Consider the following 24,275-nt stretch of genomic DNA (forward strand, 5'->3'; position numbering starts at 1 on the left):
TCGGGGCCTGAGACTGCATTTTGTTCCTTCTCTTTGTCATTTTGTACACCTGTCTTCTGACCTTTGGTGTAGAGCTTAGACAGAGTTATTACCTTAGCACCAGTTCCGGATCAATGAAGTTCGGATTCCTCCAGGTGGGTGCTGTTTGGATCTGGCTGCTGTGCTCCACTTCTTTCTGCTGCAGGCCTTAGAGTTGAACCCTTTGTGTCTCTCTGGCAAGGTGTTCGGCTCCTGAATCAGCTGGGTGGGTCATGCCTCTAGCCTCTTTGCAGGGAGTTCTGTTGAAGGGTTCTGTGCTGGGCCTGCATGCATCCTGGGTCAAATGAGGATCCCCGGGCCGCCGTCGTCTCATTCACTCGCCAGGCCTGTGCTCTGGGTCTGTTCAGGATCCCACGGCCTGGGTCGTCTCACTCACTCCCCGGGCTTGCGCTCTAGGTCTATTCCGGATCCCGCGGCCCGGGTCGTCTCACTCACTGCCAGGCCTTTGCTCTGGGTCTGTTCAGGATCCCGCGGCCTCGGTTGTCTCACTCACTCGCCAGGCCTGCGCTCTGGGTCTGTTCAGGATCCCGCGGCTCCCAGTCGTCTCACTCACTAGCCGGGCCTGCACTCTGGGTCTGTTCAGGATCCCGCGGCCTGGGTCGTCTCCCTCTCACCACCTTTAAAGTTGTTCTTGTTTTGGATTTCTGGGATTTTGCGTATGATGTGTCATGAGGAGCTTCCTTTTTCATTGTAATTGTTGGCATCTCACAAGCCTTACTTATCTGTAGATGGAGTTCTTTCTCCATGTTTAGAGTTTGCTGCTGTGATTTCTGTGAATAGAATTTTTATTCCACATTGCTGTCCTATGATTTCTAACTCCAGTGAGTGTTATTCTTACCATCATCTATAGCCGTTGGATGAATTTTCCTTGCGTTATCTTCATAGTTTCTGAGTATAACATCATGTGTTTTCCTCCTGTCCTCAAGGCCTGGGTTGTCTTCACATTGGTCATTTCTCCTGCTTGCATATCCAATAAAATTCATCTCCTGAACTTCTGTTTCCACCTTTTTGAGGAGTGTATTTTTTTTTTTTTTTTGATAAATTTACCATTCACAATTTGAACATTGTTGGTCAGCTCTTACTGGTCAACTGGTTAGTTCTACTATATTTTTGGTTATGTCATCTCTGAGCTTGCTGATTTTCTTAGATTCTTTTGTATTCCATGCAGCTTGGCTATTTGGTTTTCTCTCTACGAGTGACCCTTCGATTTGCATTGGGAGAGTGGGGAGTCTCTGGAGGAACTGTGCTGAGGACTGAGGTTTAACAATGAGAAAATGTTGGTATGAAGATATTCTGAATTAGTTTCAGTCTTCCAGTGATGCAACCTTGGCTTTATTTGTAAGAAATGTTGCTTACCGCTTCAACCTATTCACTTTATGTAGGCTGAGTCCGTCTCTATATTGCACGGAGAGGACGGCACTAGTTGTAGTGGCAGCAACAGATTCAAACAGACATCATTCATGCACATAAAACTCGTCTTGATCATTTCACCCTTCTATCGATGGCCCCCACAGGCTGTATTACACTGCCACTGGAGGTTCATCTGGGATGTGGAAGGCAGGGGAAGGAAAGAAGGGGCCATGTTAGTGGGAGGAGGAGGAGGGGTAAGAGAAACCACTAGGTGGAAAACAAGAATGAGGTTGGACTCTGTTGGAATTATTTTTATAGTTGGAGTCAACGGCTAGTGTCCCCCCCCCCATTTATGTATTAGGTACAGGGTCTCACTATGTAGCTCGGACTCATAGTGATCCTCCTGCTTTCAGCTTCCCCAGCACTGGGATTATAGGCATGTGCCACCACGCCCGGACTCGGGGGCAGGGCCAGCATAGTATGTGGGACCAGGAGTGGAACCCTGGTCCCTGAGCTTGCCATAGGAGGTGCTTAGTCAGCTGAGCTATCTCGCCGGCCCTACAGCTAGTGTTGAGGGTGTTTAAGAGATTTACAAAGGCGAGAAGTCTGCAGATAAATGAATGTGTATTTAGGGCTCAAGAGAGGCAAGTGTATTTAGTGTGGGGAGGCTGTGAGGTTGCTAGAACCTGTTAACACACTTGTAGTCCTTTCTGGATTCCCTAAGCACAGTCTGGGTAATGACACCCTGACTCACCCAAGGACTGAGGCATAGTCCTGGTTGCTACTCACTGCTGTGTATAGGCTGACCCCTGCTATACATGTGCCATATGGAAGCTGAGGAGAAAGAAGGCAAGAAGAAAGTGAGGGCTGAGAGGGAAAAAGTGGAGAAGAGAAAGTTGTGGAAGAGAAGGACTAAAAGAATGACTAGGAAAACCTTAAAGAATAAAGTAAAATAAAAAATCAATAAAACAAGAACCAGAAAGAACCAACCAAGATGACCTAGAATGAAGAAGGAAGCAAAAGCAAAGAAAACCTTCACTGAGCTTCTGGAGCCTTGGTCTGGAGTAACCACCCTGCTCCCTCTACCCTGGCATCAGCTGCCAGCCAGCTGCGGGCTGCATCACTTCGGGCTGCAGGCTGCTCCAAGGATGGTCGGCTGCAGGCTTCTGATGCAGTCTCAACATCTGATCCCATGAATTGCCCTGGGAAGAAGTGGATGTGCTACCATTTGTTCAGCTCCTGGTTCTTTTGCTGTTCCTTGACCCCCACCAGGGAGCTCACAGTCGTCTCCACTTCTCCCCACAGGTTTGCCTTGTCGTGTGTTGCTGGAAGACCCCTGGCCCAGGCACTGCTGCGCATCAAGATGTCTGTCGCTCCGTTTAGCCTGCCCACCAACCTAGGCCAGACCCTTTGCCAGGGCAATGAGGGGGGTGGGAGGCAGGATTTCAGACCATCTCAGGTGTCTCCAAGAAAACAACGGGGGAAACAGTGAGGGTTTGGGGGAACAACGGGAGCACTGTGTCCCCATGCCCTCCACCTTATGTTTCCAGGGATGCAATGTGTGTCTGCCCCCACAGCTGAGACCTCCTGTACCAGCTGTGGTGCTGCGCTGCTTTCTGCTTGGCATGGGCAGGTGTACATGTGTTTGCTTTCCACAAGCCTACTGTCCATTGCAGGGCCCAAGCCCTCTGACCCAGACACCAGTCTCCACCTTTCCGCCCACTGGTCTCCCCTCACTTCCTCACGTACGTACTCAATGTCTCCCTGAGCTCTGTGCCCACAGTGAAGAGATGCGGCCGGGCTCCTCAGAAGCCTGCCGGCAATTGCAGGCCGAGCAAGCCCCACACTCAGGCTGCACACGGAGACAATGAGCAACTTTTTCTGTGTCATGCAAACCTGCCCTTTCCAGTCCTGCTGCTCCCAGGGGCTGGAGCACCACTGTTTTCAAAATGCAAGTGCATGGCTTCATTGTCTCACACACCATTTTCCCGCTTTGGGCTTCTGAGTCCCTGGCTTGCCAGGATCTCAGTGGCAGTGCCTGGTAGGGAGCTCAGAGTGATGGTGAGTTGTGTCAGGCAGGTTGCTGTGGAAGAGTTGACTGTCCCTCACACCGAGTGGTTCCTAGATGGTGTGGGAGGCCAGGGCCCTGGGAGGCATTTCCTCTCACCACACCCACACTCTAGATTGCTGTTGAGCAGCTTTCTCTTTCAATTTGTCCTGTGTCAGACCACTTTTCTCACTTCAGAATGCTTGCTTTTCCACACTGCTGACTTGGAGATTCCTTGCTGGCCCTCCCTAGGTGCCCGTCTTTCTCTGTCCTGGATTTCTGCTCCAGACATTTCTTCTCTAGGACTCTTAATTCTTTCCAAACTGGCCAGTTGTGGATTTTATCATTTTGCTTGGCTCAGCTGGCTTTTCATTAGTGTCTTCTGTAAACTCAGTCATCATTTTTAAGCCTGTTACATGTCTAGTTACATCGTCTTTGAGCTTGTCAAGCACGTTATCAAATCTATTTTTTCTCTTAGCATTTTGTATAATTTAGCTGTGTGGCTTCTGATTTTCTGCCCACTGATGCCTCCTGGGGGCGCCTCATGCTTTGGTGGAATTTGGGGTTTTCAGAGGCGTTTGGTAGCCTTTCTTGTCTTCCCAGTTTTTATGCTGAGGACTGCAGGCCCCTTACAGTGGGCACTTGCTGCTAGCATGCAGATCTCTTTACCTGGTGGCCGCATTCCAGCAATGTGCTCCGGGGGTGGCCAACTACTGGCCTCCGCCACCCGCACTCGGGGAGAGCGCGCAGCGGAATCGGCCCAGCAGTCGTGTGCATGAGCTCTGACTCCGGCCAGCGCAGTCTGTCAGTGGCTCCCACCTGGGCTGCACTTACAGCTCCGTCTTCACGTCTCTGCACCTGCCATGGCGTGCTCTTGTTCCAGACACCCGTCTGTGCGCCTCAGGCTGGGGCAACAGCTTACACGCAAGTGCATCCTCGATCACTAGGTTGGCTGCGGAAAGCAAACCCCACTGAGCTCCATGCTGTACGCAGGCAGTGGGTGCGCACGTAAAGGGGCCGAGCTACCTACCAGACCTAACGCCAGCATGTCCAGATGCAGTCCCCTAGGCCTGACTTGGTTACTCAGTTAAAAGGATGGGACCCCCCGTCCTTCTTGGCCTAGGAATTATTTTAAACAGATATTCTCATGGAATTTAATTTGCACTTAAATGATGTAAAAAAACCTCTTCAATTGATGTCATCCATTTGGGACTGTTGGATATATTTTAGTTTCCTTTGGTTCTGTTCTCACTTTTGTTATTTTTGGGGGGGCCACAGGTACCAGGGGTTGAACTCAGGACCTTGCACTTGGCAGGTAGGTGCTTATGCCACCGAGCTAGCTCCCCAGCCTGTTCTTGCTTTTAAAACGGGTCAAGCACTGGTCTCGCGGAGTTCCCACGGTGTCCTGCTAGAAGAGTCTAATGCTCTAGACCTGTCCATGAAGCCCACCACCTGAATCAGCTCTTTCCAGGCAAGGGAGGATCAACACAGTAGCAGCTGTGCACGGTGAGCCACCTCTGAGGGCTGCTCTGCAGTGGGTCCTGGTCCCGGTCACTTTCCCCACGCTGCTCCTCCCCACCATTCTGCAGCACACCCCTCCTCAGAGCCAGTTCTGCAGCCTGCAGTTCTTCCTTCACTTCGCAGCCGGAGTGCATTAGTGCAGCCCACCATCGCCCACCGTGGTCACCGCAATCACTGCCTGCCTGGACCCCAGCTGTGCTCACTTACGCCTGTCACAATCACACAGCAGTCAGAACGCAGCAGTTCTTGAAGCAGGCCGATGGGCTGGCTGCAGCCCCTACTTGGCATCTTCTACTGCCCGCAGGATGGACTCTCGCTCATCTGCCCGTCCACCTCGGCTACCCACTGTCTCCTGCTAGGCTCCAGCTGCAGGGCTCCAGTTCACCCGTGTTTATTGTCTTCAGCGGACAGCAGCTCCTGTCCTCTTCATGGTGATGAACACCGTGCTCACTCCAAGTCCTTCCTCATGAGGCCTTTCCTTTGGTCCCTGAGGTCAGGTCTCTACTCATGCTCGGGGCTCCCAAAGTATGCTGGCGACAATGGTCACAAGGCCAGATCACTAGCACTCCAGGTGGTGCTGGGCATCAGCCCTGAGCTCCGTGCTCATCACACAGGTGCTGTTCTATGGAGCTCTATCCAACTCCCGGCAGCGTCCTAACCAGGTGCCGTGTCTTCAGTGTATGCTGACTGACTGAGGCAGCGGCTTTGCCTCTACAGGCCTCACTCTGTGGAGAGCAGTTGTCTGTTTTACTCTCCTCCAGGCTGACTGGTTTCTGACATTACTCTCCTACACCGAGAGTCTGACACTCCTTCTGGAGGGAGGGGCTGTGCAGGACACTCACCGAGTTTCCACCCCCGCCACGGCTGCTGGCCTGCCTCTCCTTACTGCGTCCTTGCACCATAGTGCCCCTCTCTGCTGGCTCTACGGGGAGTCTGCTCTCTGTTCACGGGTCTCCAGTGAACCACACAGCAACAGGGTAAGCGGGGCACAGGCTTGTGATGGCCACACAGCCAAATCTCCATTCAGGTAAAGTGGGAGTTTTTGCTTTAACACATCCCGGCCACCGAGGGCAGACTGGACTCACTGAACTTCTGCTTCTGTTTTCTAACTGTTGCAATGCAACTATTCCCCAACAGTTGTGATGGTTTTAGTTTTGTTCTTTTTTGATCCTGGGAATGGAGCTCAGAACCTTGTTTACCAGGCAGGCGCTGTGCCAGAGGGGAATCCCTGCCTAATTCCTTATTGAAGGCTACTTTTGCACCAGCCCACAAGCTCCCTGAGAACAGGGTTCATGCTACCTCAGCACTGTAACTGCAGGCTTAGCCACTGCTCAGCATGGGCAAAGCGACAGAATCTATGCTGGGCAAAAGATTTCCTGTCTATGGCTTGTTTTCCTGTTCAAAGACTTCAAAATAAAGCCTTTATGGCCCTTATGTGGCTGCTCTCGATGGCCTCACGTGTTCAGCTTTTCTTGTGATCTACTCAGGTTCTCTAATTTTTTATGGGGTTCTGCTGCCACTTGGGCTGACCTTGAGAGTCCCTTGCCGCCATCTCCCCAGTGCCGGCCTACAGGTCTGTGCTACCATGCCCAGAGCCTCCCTGTGTTGCCCCAGGCTGGTCTCACCTCCCATCTTGGCCTAAACAGCTACAGGCACAGCCTGCTTTCCTCTCAATAAACTGCACAGCACAGCCCTGTCCTACAGTGCCCACCTGCCAGCCAAAGGGATCTGACTACAATACTGGGGAAGCCAACTCAGTTTCTTTGAAATCCTCTTCTGCCCTGCAGGCTAGGAAAAAAAACCAATCCACAGTAGTGCGAGGACACACAGCAGCAATCGAGTCCTGTTCACGTGCTCAAGCTGCTGTGTACACATGTGCCTGCGTCCTCTACGTGCACCCACCGCGGCCACTCTTCAGGGAAGTCTGCTTACAATTTCCTGCCCATGTGACAGCCTTTAGGGAAATTCTGATAATACTGCCCTCTAACAAACCTTGGTCTCTAGAGCTCAAAGGATACTCAAATTTTCCATTCCTAGAATTCAAGCAAAGGTCAGTCAGATTCTGGAGCCAAACTATCCAAAGTCACTATTCAAGATACGTGACCTCTACGTTAGTATACTTAGCTGCCACACCACAATACCTAAGGATTAGATGCGTTAATAAACTGAGAGCTTGGCAAAGTGCCTGGGTATCGGGTGAGACCGCCACACACATCGCCCATCTTTATCCGATTCTGGCCTGTCAAGGGCACCAACTTCCCAAAGACATGCCTTTCTGTTTTGACTTTTACATTCCCAGAATAGTGCCTGACACATCCTAGCTACTTTCTGAGACTAGTTTGCTATGTTGGCTGTACTTGAACTCACAATCCTCCCACTTCAGCAACCTGGAGCCAAGATTAGAGGTGTGCATCACTGTGCTGAGCCAGACACTCAAATCACCAAATGAATCAGTCCATGAAGTACTTGTCGCCCAGTTGTCTCCTCCCCCGCGTACTCCTAGCCTTCCTTTCCTGCCTTTTGCTCTGCTCTTCATGAACCGCTTATGTTGGGGTGGCCATGGCAGTGCCTAGCCGAAAACAGCACCAGATGAAGCTGCTCTCAGTCCAGGGGACAGTGACCTCGCCAGAGTGTGCTGTCCTGGCCCACTGTGCTAAGTACGCCTTAGCACCATGCAAGTTTGTAATCCTCTTATGGAAGTCACCATGCTATTGCCCAACACTAGACTATTAGCTGACGTCTGTTGGATAGATGAACACAGGACTTTAAAAAGGTCTAAGATTTAACAACCTATTAAGGGTTTTTTGTTTATTTTCACTCTTACTGTTGTGGTGCTCTTCCTAGGATTCTGTGCAGGCCCAAGGTCCTACTGAGTGCAGCCAGGAGTGCGGAAGCTTTGAACCAAGTCACCAAAACGAACCCATGGAAATGGCTCACCTCGGACACATACACAGAAAATACTTCCTAGCTATGTGCTCTGCCCTAAAGCTTCCAGAGTCTAGTAGCCAGTGTGGCATCTGAGGTACCTTTTATAGGCTCTAGATGTGGCAGCGTCTGGGGAACTCTACATGCTCTGCGATCATGGAAACGGTCCTTAGTATTCCACTTTCCTCACAGGCTTCAGCTCTCACAGCAGTGAGGGCTGTGCGGTCTCGATCGGAATAATCTGCTTTTCAAATCTGCTGTGCTCGGCAGGCTAGACCACCACTAGGGAAAGTGGAAGTGGCTAGACATTGGGACTTGCTCCAGTAACTTCGGGAGACTCGCAGAGACTTGATCAATAGCTCTAAGTAACCAATACCCTCCTTGGCCGTGACTGCTGCTCCATTCTGATCAGGATGTACCTCCGAGCACACTGGTCACACAGGCCCTGGGCAAACAGCTGCTGTTCTGGACGGAGTGCACCTGGGCTCAGGCTGATTTGGAAGCTCCACAGAAACTGTGTAGGCCTCGCACACAGGTAGCAGCTATGCTGTTCAGTGATTCAGATTACAGAACTAACCCCTTAGGCCAGATTCTCCTCAAGGCAATCTCACTGGGATTCTGTAGGGCTCCCGACTTCCTGCGTTCAACAGAGCACACAGCTCAGCGAATGGCCTCTCCCCACAGCTCAAACTCACAGGGCCTGTGTGAGCTTTTAGACAGCTCGGTGCGGCAGCTCGTTTGCACCTCTAACAGAACCTAAGACTCAGAGTTGGATCACCACCCCTAGGCGGCCCATGGAATGCTGCTGCCGGCTTCTGTGATGTGCTTGTCTCCACCCCCCACAAAGATTTCCTTAAAACACAAGCTACTTAAATCCCAGGTTGAAGGAAAATCAACCCCTAGGTTTCCCAGCAGCCTCACCCTGCTCGCACAGGCAGGACTGAAATGTGGCAGCGTTTCGTCAATCCCACTACAGGATCCTCATCTTTGCGAAAATTGCTTTAACTGGCCACAGAGGCAATCAATTCAATTCTGCGTAAATGCACTTTAACGTAGGAACTGTTGAAATTAGGCAAATACCTTAAAAGAAACATGCAGCTTCTAATAACACCCACAATGAAAACTGGATGCAAGGAGTTATTCACATCATGAGGTTGCTTTATATAGTCTCCACTGTTCAGGCAAACTGTATGATGAAACATTCTAAGGATGAGGACATGGAGTAGAGTATCAAAATCCCAAGAAATCGATTGATTTTAAAAGTTTACTTTTAGAACTGATCCCTGCGTGTCCATCCATTTGTTTGTAAACAATCAATTTCACAGAGCTACACTAAGGCATTTTTAACAGTTCCATTTTCATTTTTGAGATGAAAATTGGCCGTATTGCCCATGCTGACCCAAAACGCCTAGACCCAAGTGACTCTTCTATCTCACTCTCCCCCATGGGCTAGGGCTACACTTGTGTGCTGCTGCTCCTGGCTTTGCTTGGTTTTGTTTGGATGCTGGGGAAGCAACTCAGAGCCTCACACATGCTAGGCACGCACTCTACCATTGACCTACATCCCTGGGGTTCTTTATATTTTTATTTTAAATTTTGAGACAGAATCTTGCTAAGTTGTCTGGGCTGGCTTTGAACTACAGACCCTTTTGCCCTAGCCCCTCAAGTAGCTGGGATTGTAGGCATATGCCACTGTCCCTGGCTGGCTTCACTTAAGTAATAGCTTTAAGTAGCAGAACAGTTGTTCAGTAATTTTATGTATGCAATCCCTTTGCTGAGAGTTCCCCAAATACTCTTCCCAGTAGGCATAGATGATAGGAAGATTGTCAGGGTGTTGTTTTTGCTTCTGCCAGTTACAACAGCTTGGAAATAAGGTCCCTTAGTTTAGGAATTTATGAAACTATGGCAGAGTAAAAACACGTCTTTTTAGGATCATCTCATTTTATTCCCAACGGATCTTGTAACTGTCTTACTTGCAGCAGTACTGAGTCTTTCAGGTAAGGGCTATACTCACAGCTAGGAAATCGTCCATCCTGCTGGTACAATGGCAGTGTCCTTGTACAGGTGTCTGTGGCAATGCCAGGGACCCCAGCCGGTGTCTCACAATCTCTCCCACCCCTGACCACAGCCCTCCAACCTTCTGGAGTTGCTAGGATTTATTTTTTTTTGCAGTACCGGGGATTGAACTCAGGACCCTGCACCTGCCAGGCAAGTGCTTATTCTGAGCCATCTCCCTGGCCCCTGGAGCTGCTAGGGTTACAGGCATGGCCACCATACCTGGCTCTTGCTGGATTTTTAACTCAGAAAACGGCTGACTGGAAGGTTCTTGTAACTAAAATAGAGAACAAATGTAAGGCATTTCAGTGGGACAGGGATGCCAACCAGGGGTGATGCCATGCCTGAGTCTCCAGCACATGCAGAGCCCTAGAGTCAAAGGACAGCAGTGCTTGAACTTACCCCAATCAAGCCCAGTTTTCACTATAAATGCCAGTGGCCAGGACCAGGGAAGCTCTGGTTGACATCAGAAAATAAACATGCAAAAGGGTTTTTAGGGCTTCTCTTCTTTTGCAACCTCAGCTGTTAAGAAACGCAAACCAGCTTTTCATCTTCCAGTTCCAGGCGCTTGGTCGCTGTGGTTTACAGTGCAGTTATGGCCACATCCAAGAACCACACCACGCACAACCAGTCCAGAAAATGGGACAGAAATGGCATCAAGAAACCTCGGTCACAAAGAGACGAATCTCTGAAGGGGTAGATCCCAAGTTCCTTAAAACATGCATTTTACCAAGAAGCACAACAAGAAGGGCTTCCAGAAGACGCAAGCAAACAATGCCAGGCCGTGAGTGCATGTGCCAAGGATATCAAGGCCCTTGCAAAGCCCAAGATCATTCCAAAGGAAATAAACTGCAGCCTCACTCGACTTGCCTACATTGCCTGCCCCAGGCTTGGGAAGTGTATCAGTGCCCACAATGCCTACAGTCGCAGGCCTTGCTGGCCAAAGGCCCAGGCCCCAGCTTCTGCTCCAGCTAAGGACCAGGCTCCCAAAGGTGCCCAGGCCCCTGTGAAGGCTCCACAGTAAAAGCCTCTTGTCTGCTGATGTAAAAACAGGAGGACTGGTGTGCCCCTGGGGTGCCATCTGTGGGATGCTGGTGTCTTCCTGTGCTCTTTGTGCAAATAAACCTGAGGCAGGGAAAAAAGGAAAGAAAGAAATGGAAGCCAGGAAGAATTAAACCTGACCCACCACCCTCCAAAGCACCACTGAGGCTTCCTTGTACCAGCAGTCCACACTGCCACAGCACAGCCAGAGTGCACTCTCCTCGGAGAGGTTCCCTAGTGAGTGGCAGCACACCAACGCCAGGGGCACAGACCCTTTCTCTGGAGCTAGGGGGCAAACCAGGGGCTTCACGCGGAGGAAGCACGTCGTCTACCACTCAGGTACACACCAAGCCACAAGGGATGGTTTTGAGGCAGTATCTGTATCATTCTATTTTGTACTGAATGGAGGGAAACAATGTCAATTCCCTCAAAGTTAGTATCCTACCAGTGTAAAGAAATTATAAATAGCAAAGCATAAAAATTTTCAGATTTACCTCACTAAAACTGGTATGTATAAACAGCTGAAGATAAACACGTAGAAGTTATTTTCAAAGATAATCAAATCTACTTCTTATTCAAAGTTTTGTACTCCCACTTAAATTTGTAAATCTTTTTATTGACAAAACTTAATGTAATACTTTTAATTAACATAAGCATTCTATTTTGAAAACTGAGGGGCTATTTTAGAGAAATAAAAACCAAATGCTATTGGAAAAACGGTGTCATATAGGCCTGTTTCCTCTGTACTGCTCCTGTAGGCCAGTCACTCGGGAAGCAATGGCCAACACCTGCTTAGACACTAGCCTGAGGGGGCGCGACAAGGCACAAGACAAAGTTACACATCAGTGCAAGAACAGCACCTATACTGTGTTTCTAATGCCACGCCGAACTTTAGACAGCAAAATTAACTTGAACGTCTCTGTATGTCTGCCAGTTGGTGCTTAGTCTGTTAGGAGATTGGTAAGACAAAAACGTTTTAAATGTTATCAACTGTTAAAAACAACAAGGAAGAGTTTAAGGAAAGAATATATTTGAATGACATAAACAAACAAAAAGATATTACATAAGAAAAAAATAATGTAACAATTTATGTAAGTACCTAACACGAGCATGCTTATTTATATCTAAACCAAGACAAAAAGTAACACTGGAGATATATATATTATATATCTCAAGTGTGCATTAAAGAAATCTCTAATATATAACATTTAAAATGTGGAGAATACTTTCTCAAGATACAGGAAATAATTGTTAAGATGGGCAAACCCACAATTCTTATAAAAACATGTTTGCAATGATAAAAGTTATCTGAGCACTCATTTCGCAGACGGAGGAAGGGCATGAACTGCTAAGCACTGGACGCTGCCTGCTGTTTTGCACTGCTTTCAGGTTCAACACTGACTGGCTTGAATTCCGACTTACACAACTGCTATTTTTCCATCTCATGCTCCACAGGAAACGCATCTATTTAATGAGCACTTAACACAGCAACATTATTCCTCCAGCCACAGTATCACAGTCACACTGTTTATTTTTAAGGCAGTATGTTTAAAACAGTTATTGTAACAAATAATGCTTTGAAAAATCTGAAACTTCAAATCAATGTGCTCCATTAATTATAACTAGATCTAAGGAGCCCTAACTGGAAAGAACACAAATGTAAAAAGCTGATGAATTTAAAGATTATAAAATTGGTTTATTGTAAAAGCAATTCAAGAATAACCAGTTAAAATCTTATCCCCATGCTACCCAATACAACCAAGAAGCATGAAAACACTTTTACATTAGGAAAAAGGACATAAAGATCACATGAAGGCTGTGATTCAAACTCAAAAGGAGAAGGGACTCTGAGGGCTCCTTCAGGTCAGTACAAAGGCTACACACACTAAGATCAAAGCACTGAGTCAGGAACAAGGCACTGCCAGACATTGAGGTACCACTGAGCAGTGGGTCCAGGGGAAGGAAGACTATGTGTTTTTGTTCTATGGGTGAACTGAAGTGACTGAAATTCTAGGAACGACTGTCTTTAATGATAGCAAGATGCAAGAAAAGACTTCACTAAAGAAAAACAAGTTTATAACTTTTTCTATCAAGGTCCCGCTAACTCTGCACAACTCACACCCACCTTCCCACCCTCCCACTAAGCTACAGCTACTCTGCTGATCTATATAAGATGCGATCTGATTTTGTATCTTACTGGCAAACTGTAGGAACTCCTAAGTAGCTTTGACCTTCTGCACATTAACGACCACCACAACATTCTGCACCATCCATAAGCTCAATTTCGCATTCTGGGTGGAATTTCATAATGGTTCTAAAACTTGATGCATCCGCACAGTGGCCATACCCTCCAGACTTAAGATTGAATCTTTTTGCTGTTTTTTAAATAAATTCTATAAAGTCAATTATGATGAATGACCAACTTATGAATCACTGTATACAATACAGTAATTGCATTATTTTTAGGCACTGAAAGTATTTAAAATAAAACTTCTTTACTCCACTTTTACACTCCTCCAATCTGAAGGGTCAAAATACTGAGATTTTGTAACTGGAAAAAAACAAAAAAAAATAAAACAAAACAACAAAAACCTGAAACCCCCAAACCAAAAACCGTTATCTTCCCAAGCTGAGGCTTTTCATAGCAGCTTTAGCCAGGAAAACAGAATTTGTCCTTTATAAACCCTTGAAAATAAGGGCTTATTTTAGAAGCATTGAAAAGACCTTTAAATCATAGAGGGGGTAGTTGGTGCCACTATAATTCATAACTACTACTTCATAGCTTATTTGAAGAGTTAATTCATACTCATTTTGTTCCTTTTAAACAATATTCTCTGGAAGCCATTATTACTTCTGTAGGCACATACTCTAGTTACATCTCTTCCTGTAAAAATATAGGTAAATCATGATTATCTCTTTGCTAAATTCAGCTACCAATATACATTTATTAATCTGACTGCTTTACCAGCTAACTCATGACCATACAAGTATTCTACATACTACCCAGGGTCAATTTTCAGCATGCAAAAGTAGGAGCAAGTTCTATAAAACCTTATTTCAACTTACTAGTATTTACTGTGTTCATTACAAATGAAAACTAAAAGTACTAAAATTTACTTCCAAAACTAAGGTGAAGGTAAAGTTCCAGAGCTGACGGAAGGTAAACCCCTAGAAGGCTTAGTCTGCCACGTACATTACAAACCTACTCAGTAATTTCCTATCAAGATTCAATTTAGTCCAAGGGGGACCAAGCCATCTCATTTGCCCCTCTCAACTCCTCAGGTAATACTGATCATGTGTCCAGAGCGCACAGGGTGCTCACTCCTCTAGGCACGAGCCATGGTAACACCCTTTCTGGAATACTAAACTACCTTAAACATTTGTAGATTTCCCCAACCAGAATTAAACTACTTGTGAAATATAAACTACCACCCATGTGTTCTAAATAGATACATTAAAAACTACCACTTAAAAATATAAACTGGAAAATAGAGAAGCCTAAAAAAAGATACATTCTGCTATCACACTATTATAAACATTACAAGTGTGTGTGAATATATAGAAAAAGCGGATAATCAAGATTTAAATAAGATGGCAAAAACCAGGAAACACAGATTTTACCAAACTACGATAACCTTCTCAAGCTACAACTATAAACAGACTCACTAATATAATAATTTGCCTAGGTTCTGGAAAAAACAAACAAAAAACATCCAACCCCCACCCCCAAGAGCCAAACAGAAAATAAAACACCCACAAAAATATCCACCCAAACCTATACTAGAGTATGTGGCAATAATTAATATATTTCTATGGAAACTGACTCATGCCTTATAAGCTCCTAAAATAAAATCAAGGTCAGTATGTGACTAATGATAGCACTAAGGAAAAGAGCCACTGAGAGTAAAACAGTCTTCAGCCTTGGTTTATACTCTTTCTTCAAATCAGCGTTAAGTACGTCACACCAGGTACAACCTTTCTGGTTGGTCATGAGAAGGCATGTTTTTCCACTGACCAAGGGCAGCTGAAGAAACAACTACTTCAACAAACTAAATGTTGTGACACGAAGCATTCTGACTCCCGAGTCTACATAGTTAGAATGATCAGCGAACATCTAACTGGGCAAAAGGACTGGCACTCGTCACCCCAGCAGGCTCATCTCCCCAGCCCCCGAAAGGAACAGTAGTTAAGAGTAGCAAAAGAAACAAAACGACTTCTTTTGATTCTTTAGGGCCAACTGTGAAAGAGGTCAGCAATATATTAACAGCAGCAATGGACAAGGAAGAGCAAAATAATGGATGAAAGAATCTTGCTGGACGTTTGTTCATCTTTTTCTGTATTAGCCAGAAAAATTTTAACGGGCTTATTTGGAAATTTCAGGTATACATGTCTTATCTCCTTAGATCCTTCACAGATTTAGAATTCAGTCTACCTGAGGGCTCTACAACCATGTAAGAAAGCTTTCTTTATCTAGCTTGGTGGCGGCCAGAACAGACTCCATGTCATTAAGGATGTCAGAGCTCAGAGCCTCCTGCAGACTGGGCATCAGCTCCTCCCCTTCTATGTTCATCCCATCTCCTTCCAGTGTTCCAAGGTCCACATTTGTTCCGGGAATGGCTTCAAGGTAGTCTGGGAAACGGCTCTGCTGTGAGGGCAGGGTGCTTTGGTTGATCGTATCACCTAGTGCAGCAGAGAGAGAAAGACAGTGTGGTAAGCTTTTGAAAATACAACATCAGAGCAGCATCACATAAGCATACAGACAAAGAAAGAGAAAGAAAGCACCTGACTGACCTGGACTGATGCTCAGAATTTAAACAACACAGATAATGAAATGACAACACCAAGTTTACCTTAACACTGCCCAGATATTCAATGTAGAGTCTGAAAGCTTAACAGTAAGTGTGAAGCAGGAAAGGGGCTTGTGAAAAAAATCCCTCTAGAAAGAATACGCAGCAGGGGAAGAAGCAGCACACCGCGCAAGGGCAGCCTTACACCACTGACTGTCGGGTATCCCCGAACACAGTAAAATTACATGTTTCATAGGCAGCACAAACTTGTTTTTTTCTTATGCACATTTCAGCTGACACTAAAACAAAATATTCCAAACATGGAGATTTACAACAACAAAACAAGCTACCCAGAAATTCTTGCAAATCCTTCCAGCCTTGTTTCTAGATGTCCCAAACTAACCTGGCCACAGAACCTTTTTTGCATATGACTGTAATGATATTCCTCACGCCAACAGAGCACGAGCTCAGAAAAACTCCAGGGGTCTGGAGAAGAAATGCAGACGTGAGCAGCAAGGTCAGTGGCCTGGGCAAGTGAGACCTGAAGCGGCTCCTTGGGATGACTGAAATGCTCAGGATATCCAGGAACGGTGCTGCGGATGCACCGAGCATCACCCTCATGACTGGGTGAGGACCAAGACAAAGGCTTCTCAGTTGTTTTCAGAGAACAGTTGTCAGCTAACACCTAGCTAGTCAAGGAGCTGCTTGCCAGCTCCTACACTCTGACAGTTACCACACTCAGGGCAACTGTCACCAGTAAGTCATAGGAGGAGTGGCTCCTTAATTACCTCTGCAAGGTGGTTATTGCACAGGTCCTGCGAGACTTCTATAAATAGTGTAACAACAAAGTAGGGAGGGGGCTTACCACCAAGACCTTCCCATCCAATTTCCTGAGCCTCATAACACGTAAATTGGACCCAAAATCCTTAGAGAGGAGAAGGGCAAACAATGGCTCACATGGAAATTAAGAATACCAATCTCCAAAATTAAGAACATAGCGGCTGGTGAGATGACTCAGTGGTCTAAAGCACCTACTCAGAACAAGCTTAGCAAAGCACAGGGACCGCGGTTCAATCCCCCAGCACCACATGCCAGCCCGCGCCCGCCCCCACCCCCTGGTGGGCTGAACTGGCCGCACACGCACACGCACACACAAATAAAGAAATAAAAAAAAAAAAAAAATTAAGAACATGAATCTATAATGATAAAAGGAGGCTTCTAATAAAGACCACAATTATCTTACCAATTTACATGTTAAAACGTCATGTTGTTAGTTTTATCCAAATAGAACTAGGATACCCAATCCATGATATTTAATAACTGGGAAAGCAACATATAGAAAAAACAAAGAGGTCTCAATTTGCACTGAAGATTACACAGTTTCATTTTACTTTTTCTGATTAACCTTTGCTCACATGCTACCAGGTCTGGTGGCAGTATGTGACTAAAAGTCCTATTTCTAAGAGGAAGTGACCGTACTAACCTGTGTCCATTTCATCAACGCTGTTTAGGAAGTCATCTGGGGTCCGAGGCACGCTGTAGCTGCTCATGCTGAGCCCGCTGTCTGTACTCTCATCGCGAGAGTGATAGGTGCCGCTGCAACAACAACGTAATGAGAGCTAAAGACCAGTGCTGGAGCGGGGAGGAAGGGATGTAAAAGGATGTGCTGTATACATGTACCAACTTCCCATGACGGAGGTAATCATTATGGGCTGCAAACTTGTAGTATGAAAAAAAAAGAACAAACACCTCAGTAAAAAACTCAATGCCAAAAAATTTAAATCAATTCAAGGCAAAATAAATACCTACTGAGTAAATATCAAGATTCTCAAGGAGGATTAGTAAAATCCTTCACCTGCAAAGGTGAAACAAGCATTCTCCTTCAGGGCCATATACAGCCCTATATTATGAAATAAATAGACAAGCTAATCTTAACTGAAGCTGGCAGCTCGAAGGGGCTTCAAGGCTTTTCATTTTGCAGCAGCGACAGAAAGATGACAGATCTAGTTAGTCTCCCTAGGTGACAAAAAGTTTTTGCATAGGTACTCTCTCCGGGTGTCATCTGATGGTGGGGTGGGGAGAGTAAGAAAGCAGCAGTAGGGGTCTAACAAGCTCCGCAAACACACAACTGGTTCCAGAGTCTCAATTCCCAGGTGGTGGTAACACTGGAAAAGAGGTCAAAACCCAAGCCTCAGTTTGACAGTGAGACAGGCTTGCGCTACTCATTAAAATTCCTACCTCTTGTACAGAGAAGTTAAGCCAAAGAAAAACTAATCCAAAATAAAGAACCAGAATTCCTTTTTGGACTGGGCCAAAACAGATGCCGACTTGGCGCCACCAAGAGAAGGACTCCCGCAGCCCAATCTCCTTGCTGCCGTCGCCGCGGGCTAGAACCCAGAGCCCTCAGCCACACAGCTCCATTTGCGTATAAGACCAGCAAGCAGGACACCACAAAGCACACCCCTTGAGGAAACACATAAGCCAAGACAGACTTTTACTTTAGGCCAAGTGAGAGAAATCCCAGATTTACTTACAGGAGGGTAAATACCCTGAGAACATAACTCTCACAAGTAGAACACCAGCCTTATCTGGTAGCACAAAGGTGATCAGCTGACATCGATTATAAAACTGGGAGTTTTACAAAAATCCTAGTCAACTGTTATTTTTCTTACTGGTTGCTGAACATGAACTTTAACTTTCCCTACATCTTAGACACTTAAGCAACTATTTAACTTATAACCAATAACCAAAGTTTAGGAACAATAACCCTAAGGCTTAATTGTTGAAGGTTAAATGTTGAGCACCCCAACTTTCTTCGGTGAACTGTTTCTTCTCCCCACCAACTTCATTGTATACTGTAACCCCCTGTTTACCATAAACTGTTGTCAAGATTAGGCAAGATTCAAAAGCCTTAGACATATCCAAGAAAGCACAAACTTGTGACTGAGACATGTGCACATAACACAGCCACACATGGAAAGGCCTCAGGAAGTGGTCTGCTTTTATTTTTCGAATGCCCTGATCTGGGAGAAGGGCCTTGTCCAAATCACTTCTCTCTTCTGTTTTCCAGCGCAGGGCACACATTAGACATGAGTCCGATATAAAGCAGCTGCATTTACAGGTGTGTGGCGCTCGGTCCATGGGGGCAGCACATGCGCACACGAGGACGTGCACAGCGCCGACTTCCTGACCAGGACACGCCCCTACAGATCCCACCTTCTGCAGGACCCACTCATCCATAAGCATCTGCTATCTACTACTTCATCAGGCACTAGACTGGGCCATGAGGATAGAGGTAAAAAACCACAAACTGCAAATTCTACTTTTTAAGAGGCTGACAACTTTGGTGAGGAAGATCAACAAATATATCAATAAATTATATACAGGTATGTATGAACTGTACGCGTAGAGGGGAATCTGAGCTGGCCATGAGGGGTCTCAAAACAAGAGGGAGATAAACGACTGCTGGACCACTAGTCAGTCGATTCTCAGCCGAGTCAGGGGAACAAAAATGCTTTGGGCCTAAAGAGGAAATATGTCAACTGGTTAAGTTATACAGAAACCATCCAGAGTATTTTTTTACAAAGAAAAAACAACACGCCATGGTTAGATGTGTGGTTTTAGAAACTGGAGGTATTACAGAAATTAACTCTATGAGCTACTCCTCAAAATAGTAAACATTATATGCTATGCTGTGATCTTACCAGAAAAGAATCTCAAACTACAGTCTAGCTCTTGTTAAGTTTTAAGAAACAATTTGCACAAATGACTAACAAAAAGATACAGTCTACCCACTTATTTGAAGAATTGCTTAATTTTACCCTGGATCAACATAGGCCTTCACTGAAATAGGCACTGGGCTTTCCTTGAGCTGAAATTTACCTCGTGAAGGAAAAGTTTTGCACTCATGATCTTTCCTCAGAATTACTAGTGTTTGCAAATACTCTCAATTTTAGGTCCATCTTTAAACACTGCATGTATATGTCTGTCACAAGATTAAATACAAACTTAAGATATATTTGAGAAGACTTTCAAAGTAAAAATTCTCAACTAGGCTACCAACACAAGATTGGGAGAAGAGCCAGGGACGTAGCTCAGTGGTATAAGCACCTGCCTGGCAAGCACAAGGTCCTGAGATCCATCTCTGGGTTCAAAAAACGGGGTGTGGGGGTTGGGGGGTGGGGGGGTTGGGGGGCAGTGGGACATACATTTCATTATTCTAAATATTTTTTAACAAGATATTTTTTCTTAAAATCATTAAGTTTTTAGTTCAACTGGAGAGATGTAAAAAGGTGACAGAACTTTTCTAAACCAAAGTCTCTTTTAAAAAGTGTGTTGCTTAAAATTGGTTAAGAGGGGAAAAACACCAAACCCACAAAGTAAGGGCTGGCCAAATAGCCCAGCAGATTAAAGTGCCTGCAAGCAGGCGCAGGAGCCAAGGGTTCCATCCCTGGGCCTACCAAGCCCGCCCCGCCCCCGGGGTGCACTGAGACAGCAATTGAGACTGGGCGTGGTGGCACATGCCTGTAATCCCAGCTCTTGGGAGGCTGTAAACAGGAGAATCACTACAAGGTAGTAGTGAGACCCCGAACACCCTGTAGACCCTTCCCTAAAATACAGGAAAAAATCTAAACAAAACAACAAAATAGTCTATATTTTTTTAAAAAATGAAATGAAACTTCATAGATATTTTATAAACTAGAAGTGAATTTTAATCAATTTTAATCAATTTTAATCAATTAAATAGACTTGCAAAGGCACAAATACTGTCTCGGATTGCAGCTGTCAACACAGCAGTCCACATACTGCAATGTCTATGAAAGCCAGCAACTGTGATTAACTCACAAACAAGCATCCTAAGCTACGTTATTTTCAAATACTGCAAGTAATTCTGATGATTTTATGAAAGAGGCACAACTTTAGTTTTTTTTTCTTTCTGTTAGGGACTTTGCACTTGCCAGGCAGGCTCTGTGCTGCTGTGTATCTTCTGGGCCACAGGACGGAACTTTGTACCTCATCTCCCAGGACTACAGCCCTACGAGAACAGAAGGCCTTATAACGTGGCTGGAGGAAACCTCTCAGGGTGAGTGGCTACATGGAAAATTTATGCCAATGATCCTAAAATAAAATCATAACGAGGTTTAAGATACAGTTTATTTGCTTTCACAGAAAGGTATTCACATGTGCTTTCACGATTAATTTTTAAGTAACGATTAACAGTACAGGCAGAAGCAAACACGCTGTAACTGAGTAAACATTCTCTATACAAGTCTGAACAGCTCATTTCCCCCCACAGGAGATGGCTCTGAATTCTCCGCTTTTATAGCCCTTGCCATTTATGGAGAGATTCATTTATAGCTATGTTTTCTGGCCCACACAATTGTTCAAAACAGCCAAGGACAAACTCTTAAATAGAAAAATCTTAAAAGCTGTGTGCTTTTTCAAATACTGGTCAGGAGCACTCTCACCAACCTGTTAAGAAAGGGGTCTGAGCTGTTGGTCGTCATTGTTCTTAGTTCCTGAGACAGGCCGGGAGAAGACACTGGGTTCGGAGTCCCGCCGTCCTGCTCCAGGGTTGGCAACTGGCTGCGGAGAGCCAACTCCTTAAATGAACAACACACACACAGAATCACTCCATGAAGTACTCAATTTATTGTCAGACTTCAAAATAAAAATGCACCTTAGAGTAACTAGGTAGATACAAAGTTTAAGTATTAACATTTACTTTAAAGTTAATACATTTTCCAATCAGAATGATCAAATTCTTCTATACATTTCAAGTAACTGAAAATTAAGTTGTATTATTTGAAAGTTTGTCTAGTTTACTAGGCTAAAAATATACATATTTTGCTAGTGAGATTTTTTTTTCATTTTTTTTTAAACTATCAGATATTCCCAAGCCCTCCCCTTGAGTGAAACGCCAAGCATGATCTTTAAAAAGCAATTCTTAAAGTTTGCATTTACTCACCAATGCTCATATGGTTTGTGTGTTTGGGACCAGCAATAAAAATAAAGCAGAGAAAACATATGATGATTTACTCTAGAACAGCAGCGCCTCCCTCCGCCCCAGCACTGTGCTGCACTTCGCTCTCAAGCGTCTCACTTTGACTTCAGCTTTTCCTATCTTGAGCTGGACAGAGTGTGTTTTATCCCTAGTAGGGACAAAGCGGGAACAGAAGGGGACCAGAAGTATACACAGGAGCCCTAACTTTCTTCACCTTAAGTCAGTGAGGTACTAAGTCTTCAAGGGCATCCAACCACTGCTCAGCAGATTTCTACCTAGAAAGCTACGGGCTGCTCCTCTGATCATCCCCACGGCTGGCCTCAACAGGTTTCCAAACACTGGGGACAAGCGTGCCCTGGCTGGCCAGGCCTCCACCGCAGTGCCCACCACCCTGGGTAGCCCGAGCATCTTCACCTCTGCTGCATCCTTATTCATTGGCTCACTGCTTTCCTAAGAATTTTCACTGTGCCTATCAGCTTCTTCTCCCTCCACTTTTTGGTTTGATTTGAAATAGGACCTTAAAAAAACAAAAACCCCAGCGCCTTCCTTCTGGCCAATCCCCTGCCCTTTGCCACGCCGTCCCACACAGCTCCCCCCACCCCAACACTTCCACTTCTCTCATGCAAGACCCACTACTCTTTATTCTCATTCAACTTCTGGATAAGCCACTTCTTAAAGCTAGCTTCTTAACCAGAATGAGAGAATTCAAAGGTCTGTGAATTTGGATGAGGAAAAAAAATATACCTTAATTTTGTCAACTTTTGTGTATCCGAAAGTAGGTAACATACTAACGTTAGATAGGACTGATGTAGATGGTGCAAGTACCTTAGAACACTATCCACGCTAATTGTGACTGTGACATTATATTCAGTAAAACACGCTTCTAGATAGTGTTATTTATACGAATGAAGTATACGTTATGTCAAATTTTAATATTTTGATAAATACACCAATAAAATTTCTTTTCTCTAAAATTTGATCCTCCCTGTATATTTTTAAAAAGCCTGACATTTTGAGATTGGTTCCACAGTCCCAGCTGAATGCCTCAGTACTATGCCCCTTTTCCTGAGAAAGGGAAGGGCTCTTCCTAAGTCAGAGCAGTTAGCTGCAGGAGCACTCTGCAGCTGGCCCAGGGCCTCTTGCCATGGCACACACGTATGCATCTTATGCCTCCTATCAGGGTTTGAACCTTTCAGACTCCGGAGATTTTCCTTTACACCTACTCCATCACTCCACTCACACAGCCTCCAAAATCTTGTTACTGGAAAACAAACTACCTCTGCAATCTTAAATCATGTCCAGGCCAATGGACATGTTTCACTTTTTCTGAGCAGCACCTATCACCCTGTCAAGAACCAGGTACAAATTTACAATAATCCAAAGCTGAAATTCGCGGACAGCCCTTGATGATGACAGGACTGCCTCATAAATGCGCGTCGGATTAACTGCATCAGTCACATCCTAGAATTGACTCAGAAATTCTCTCCCAGAAATCTTGCAACCTTTCTTTCTACTTCCTCTATGACCCACTCCTAGTCAGACCTCTAAGCTCAAGCTCCCAGATTCATCTCTCTTCATTAGGCTGCTCCACTAGCTCTCATCTGTTTTTTTTTTTCTTCTTTCTCCTTCTCTACAAAACTGAACTCATAATTGACCATGTGAAATACATACAGGTATTTTTCAGACTTCTGATATACACACCATATAATTTTCTCTAAACTCCAGCAAACTACACCATCTGTCAATGTTAAAACATGCTTGCAAGGACAGGCCAAATAGCTCAGCAGATTAAAGCGTCTGCAAGCAGGCACAGGGGGGCAGGGGTTTGATCCCCAGGACCTGCTGTGCCACCCCGCCCATGGGGTGTGCTGAGACAGTGATTGAAACTGGGCGTGGTGATGCACACCTGTAATCCCAGCTCTTGGGAGGCTGTAATCAGGCTGATCACTAAGAGTCCGATCTAGAGGTGAGACCCTGCTGTGGACCCTTTCCTAAAATCCAAACAAACAAAAAAAAATGTCTACTCTACTTCATTTTGATGCTGAGATTGCTGAGAAATTTGAGGAAGGAAAAGTGATATACCTAGAGTGGAGGTATTACTGATGGATGGTCTTCGCCTTTGGGTGGGGCCCTTTGAGCACTCATTGACTGTGGACGGCAGATCCTTGGTCAGGTCTTCCTCAGGGCACCATGGTCAAATACTCCAAATCTGGCGCAGCGGAGCTCCTACCCAGGCGCGTCCACCTCCCTTCCTACTCATGCACACTCTGTGACTCCGACGGCCCCAGCCGCCACTTCCTCCTCTCTTCAAAGGTATTCATTCACACTCATCTCTGTAACTTTTTCCAGTCTCAGAAAATTAAGTTGAAGGCCAATTTACCCTCAGTGCTTCTGGAAATGCTCTTTCTTTTCTATCTTCTTTGTTTGATCCTTTCCATTCTCACCTCACAAAGTGGGAGAGTGACTTTAGAACAAAACAAATATTATTTACTAACTTGTAAATCCT

General features: G+C 45.5%; 1 protein-coding gene across 2 annotated transcripts in view; it reads right to left on the bottom strand.

The window, feature by feature from the left end:
• Positions 1–12,649: 12,649 nt before the first annotated feature.
• Yap1 (Yes associated protein 1) overlaps positions 12,650–24,275 on the bottom strand; it is a 112,438-nt gene continuing 100,812 nt past the window's right edge. For both annotated transcript variants that reach the window (XM_023709509.1, XM_004626153.2), the window contains 3 exons: positions 21,238–21,368; positions 17,249–17,361; positions 12,650–15,658 (listed from right to left, as the gene is read on the bottom strand). In XM_023709509.1, coding sequence (XP_023565277.1) covers positions 15,420–15,658; positions 17,249–17,361; positions 21,238–21,368 — 483 coding nt within the window. In that variant the 3' untranslated portion in view covers positions 12,650–15,419. The remainder of the gene's footprint in view (positions 15,659–17,248; positions 17,362–21,237; positions 21,369–24,275) is intronic.

This window comes from Octodon degus, unplaced genomic scaffold, assembly GCF_000260255.1.
Source record: "Octodon degus isolate 3935 unplaced genomic scaffold, OctDeg1.0 scaffold00012, whole genome shotgun sequence".
Classification (NCBI taxonomy): domain Eukaryota; kingdom Metazoa; phylum Chordata; class Mammalia; order Rodentia; family Octodontidae; genus Octodon; species Octodon degus.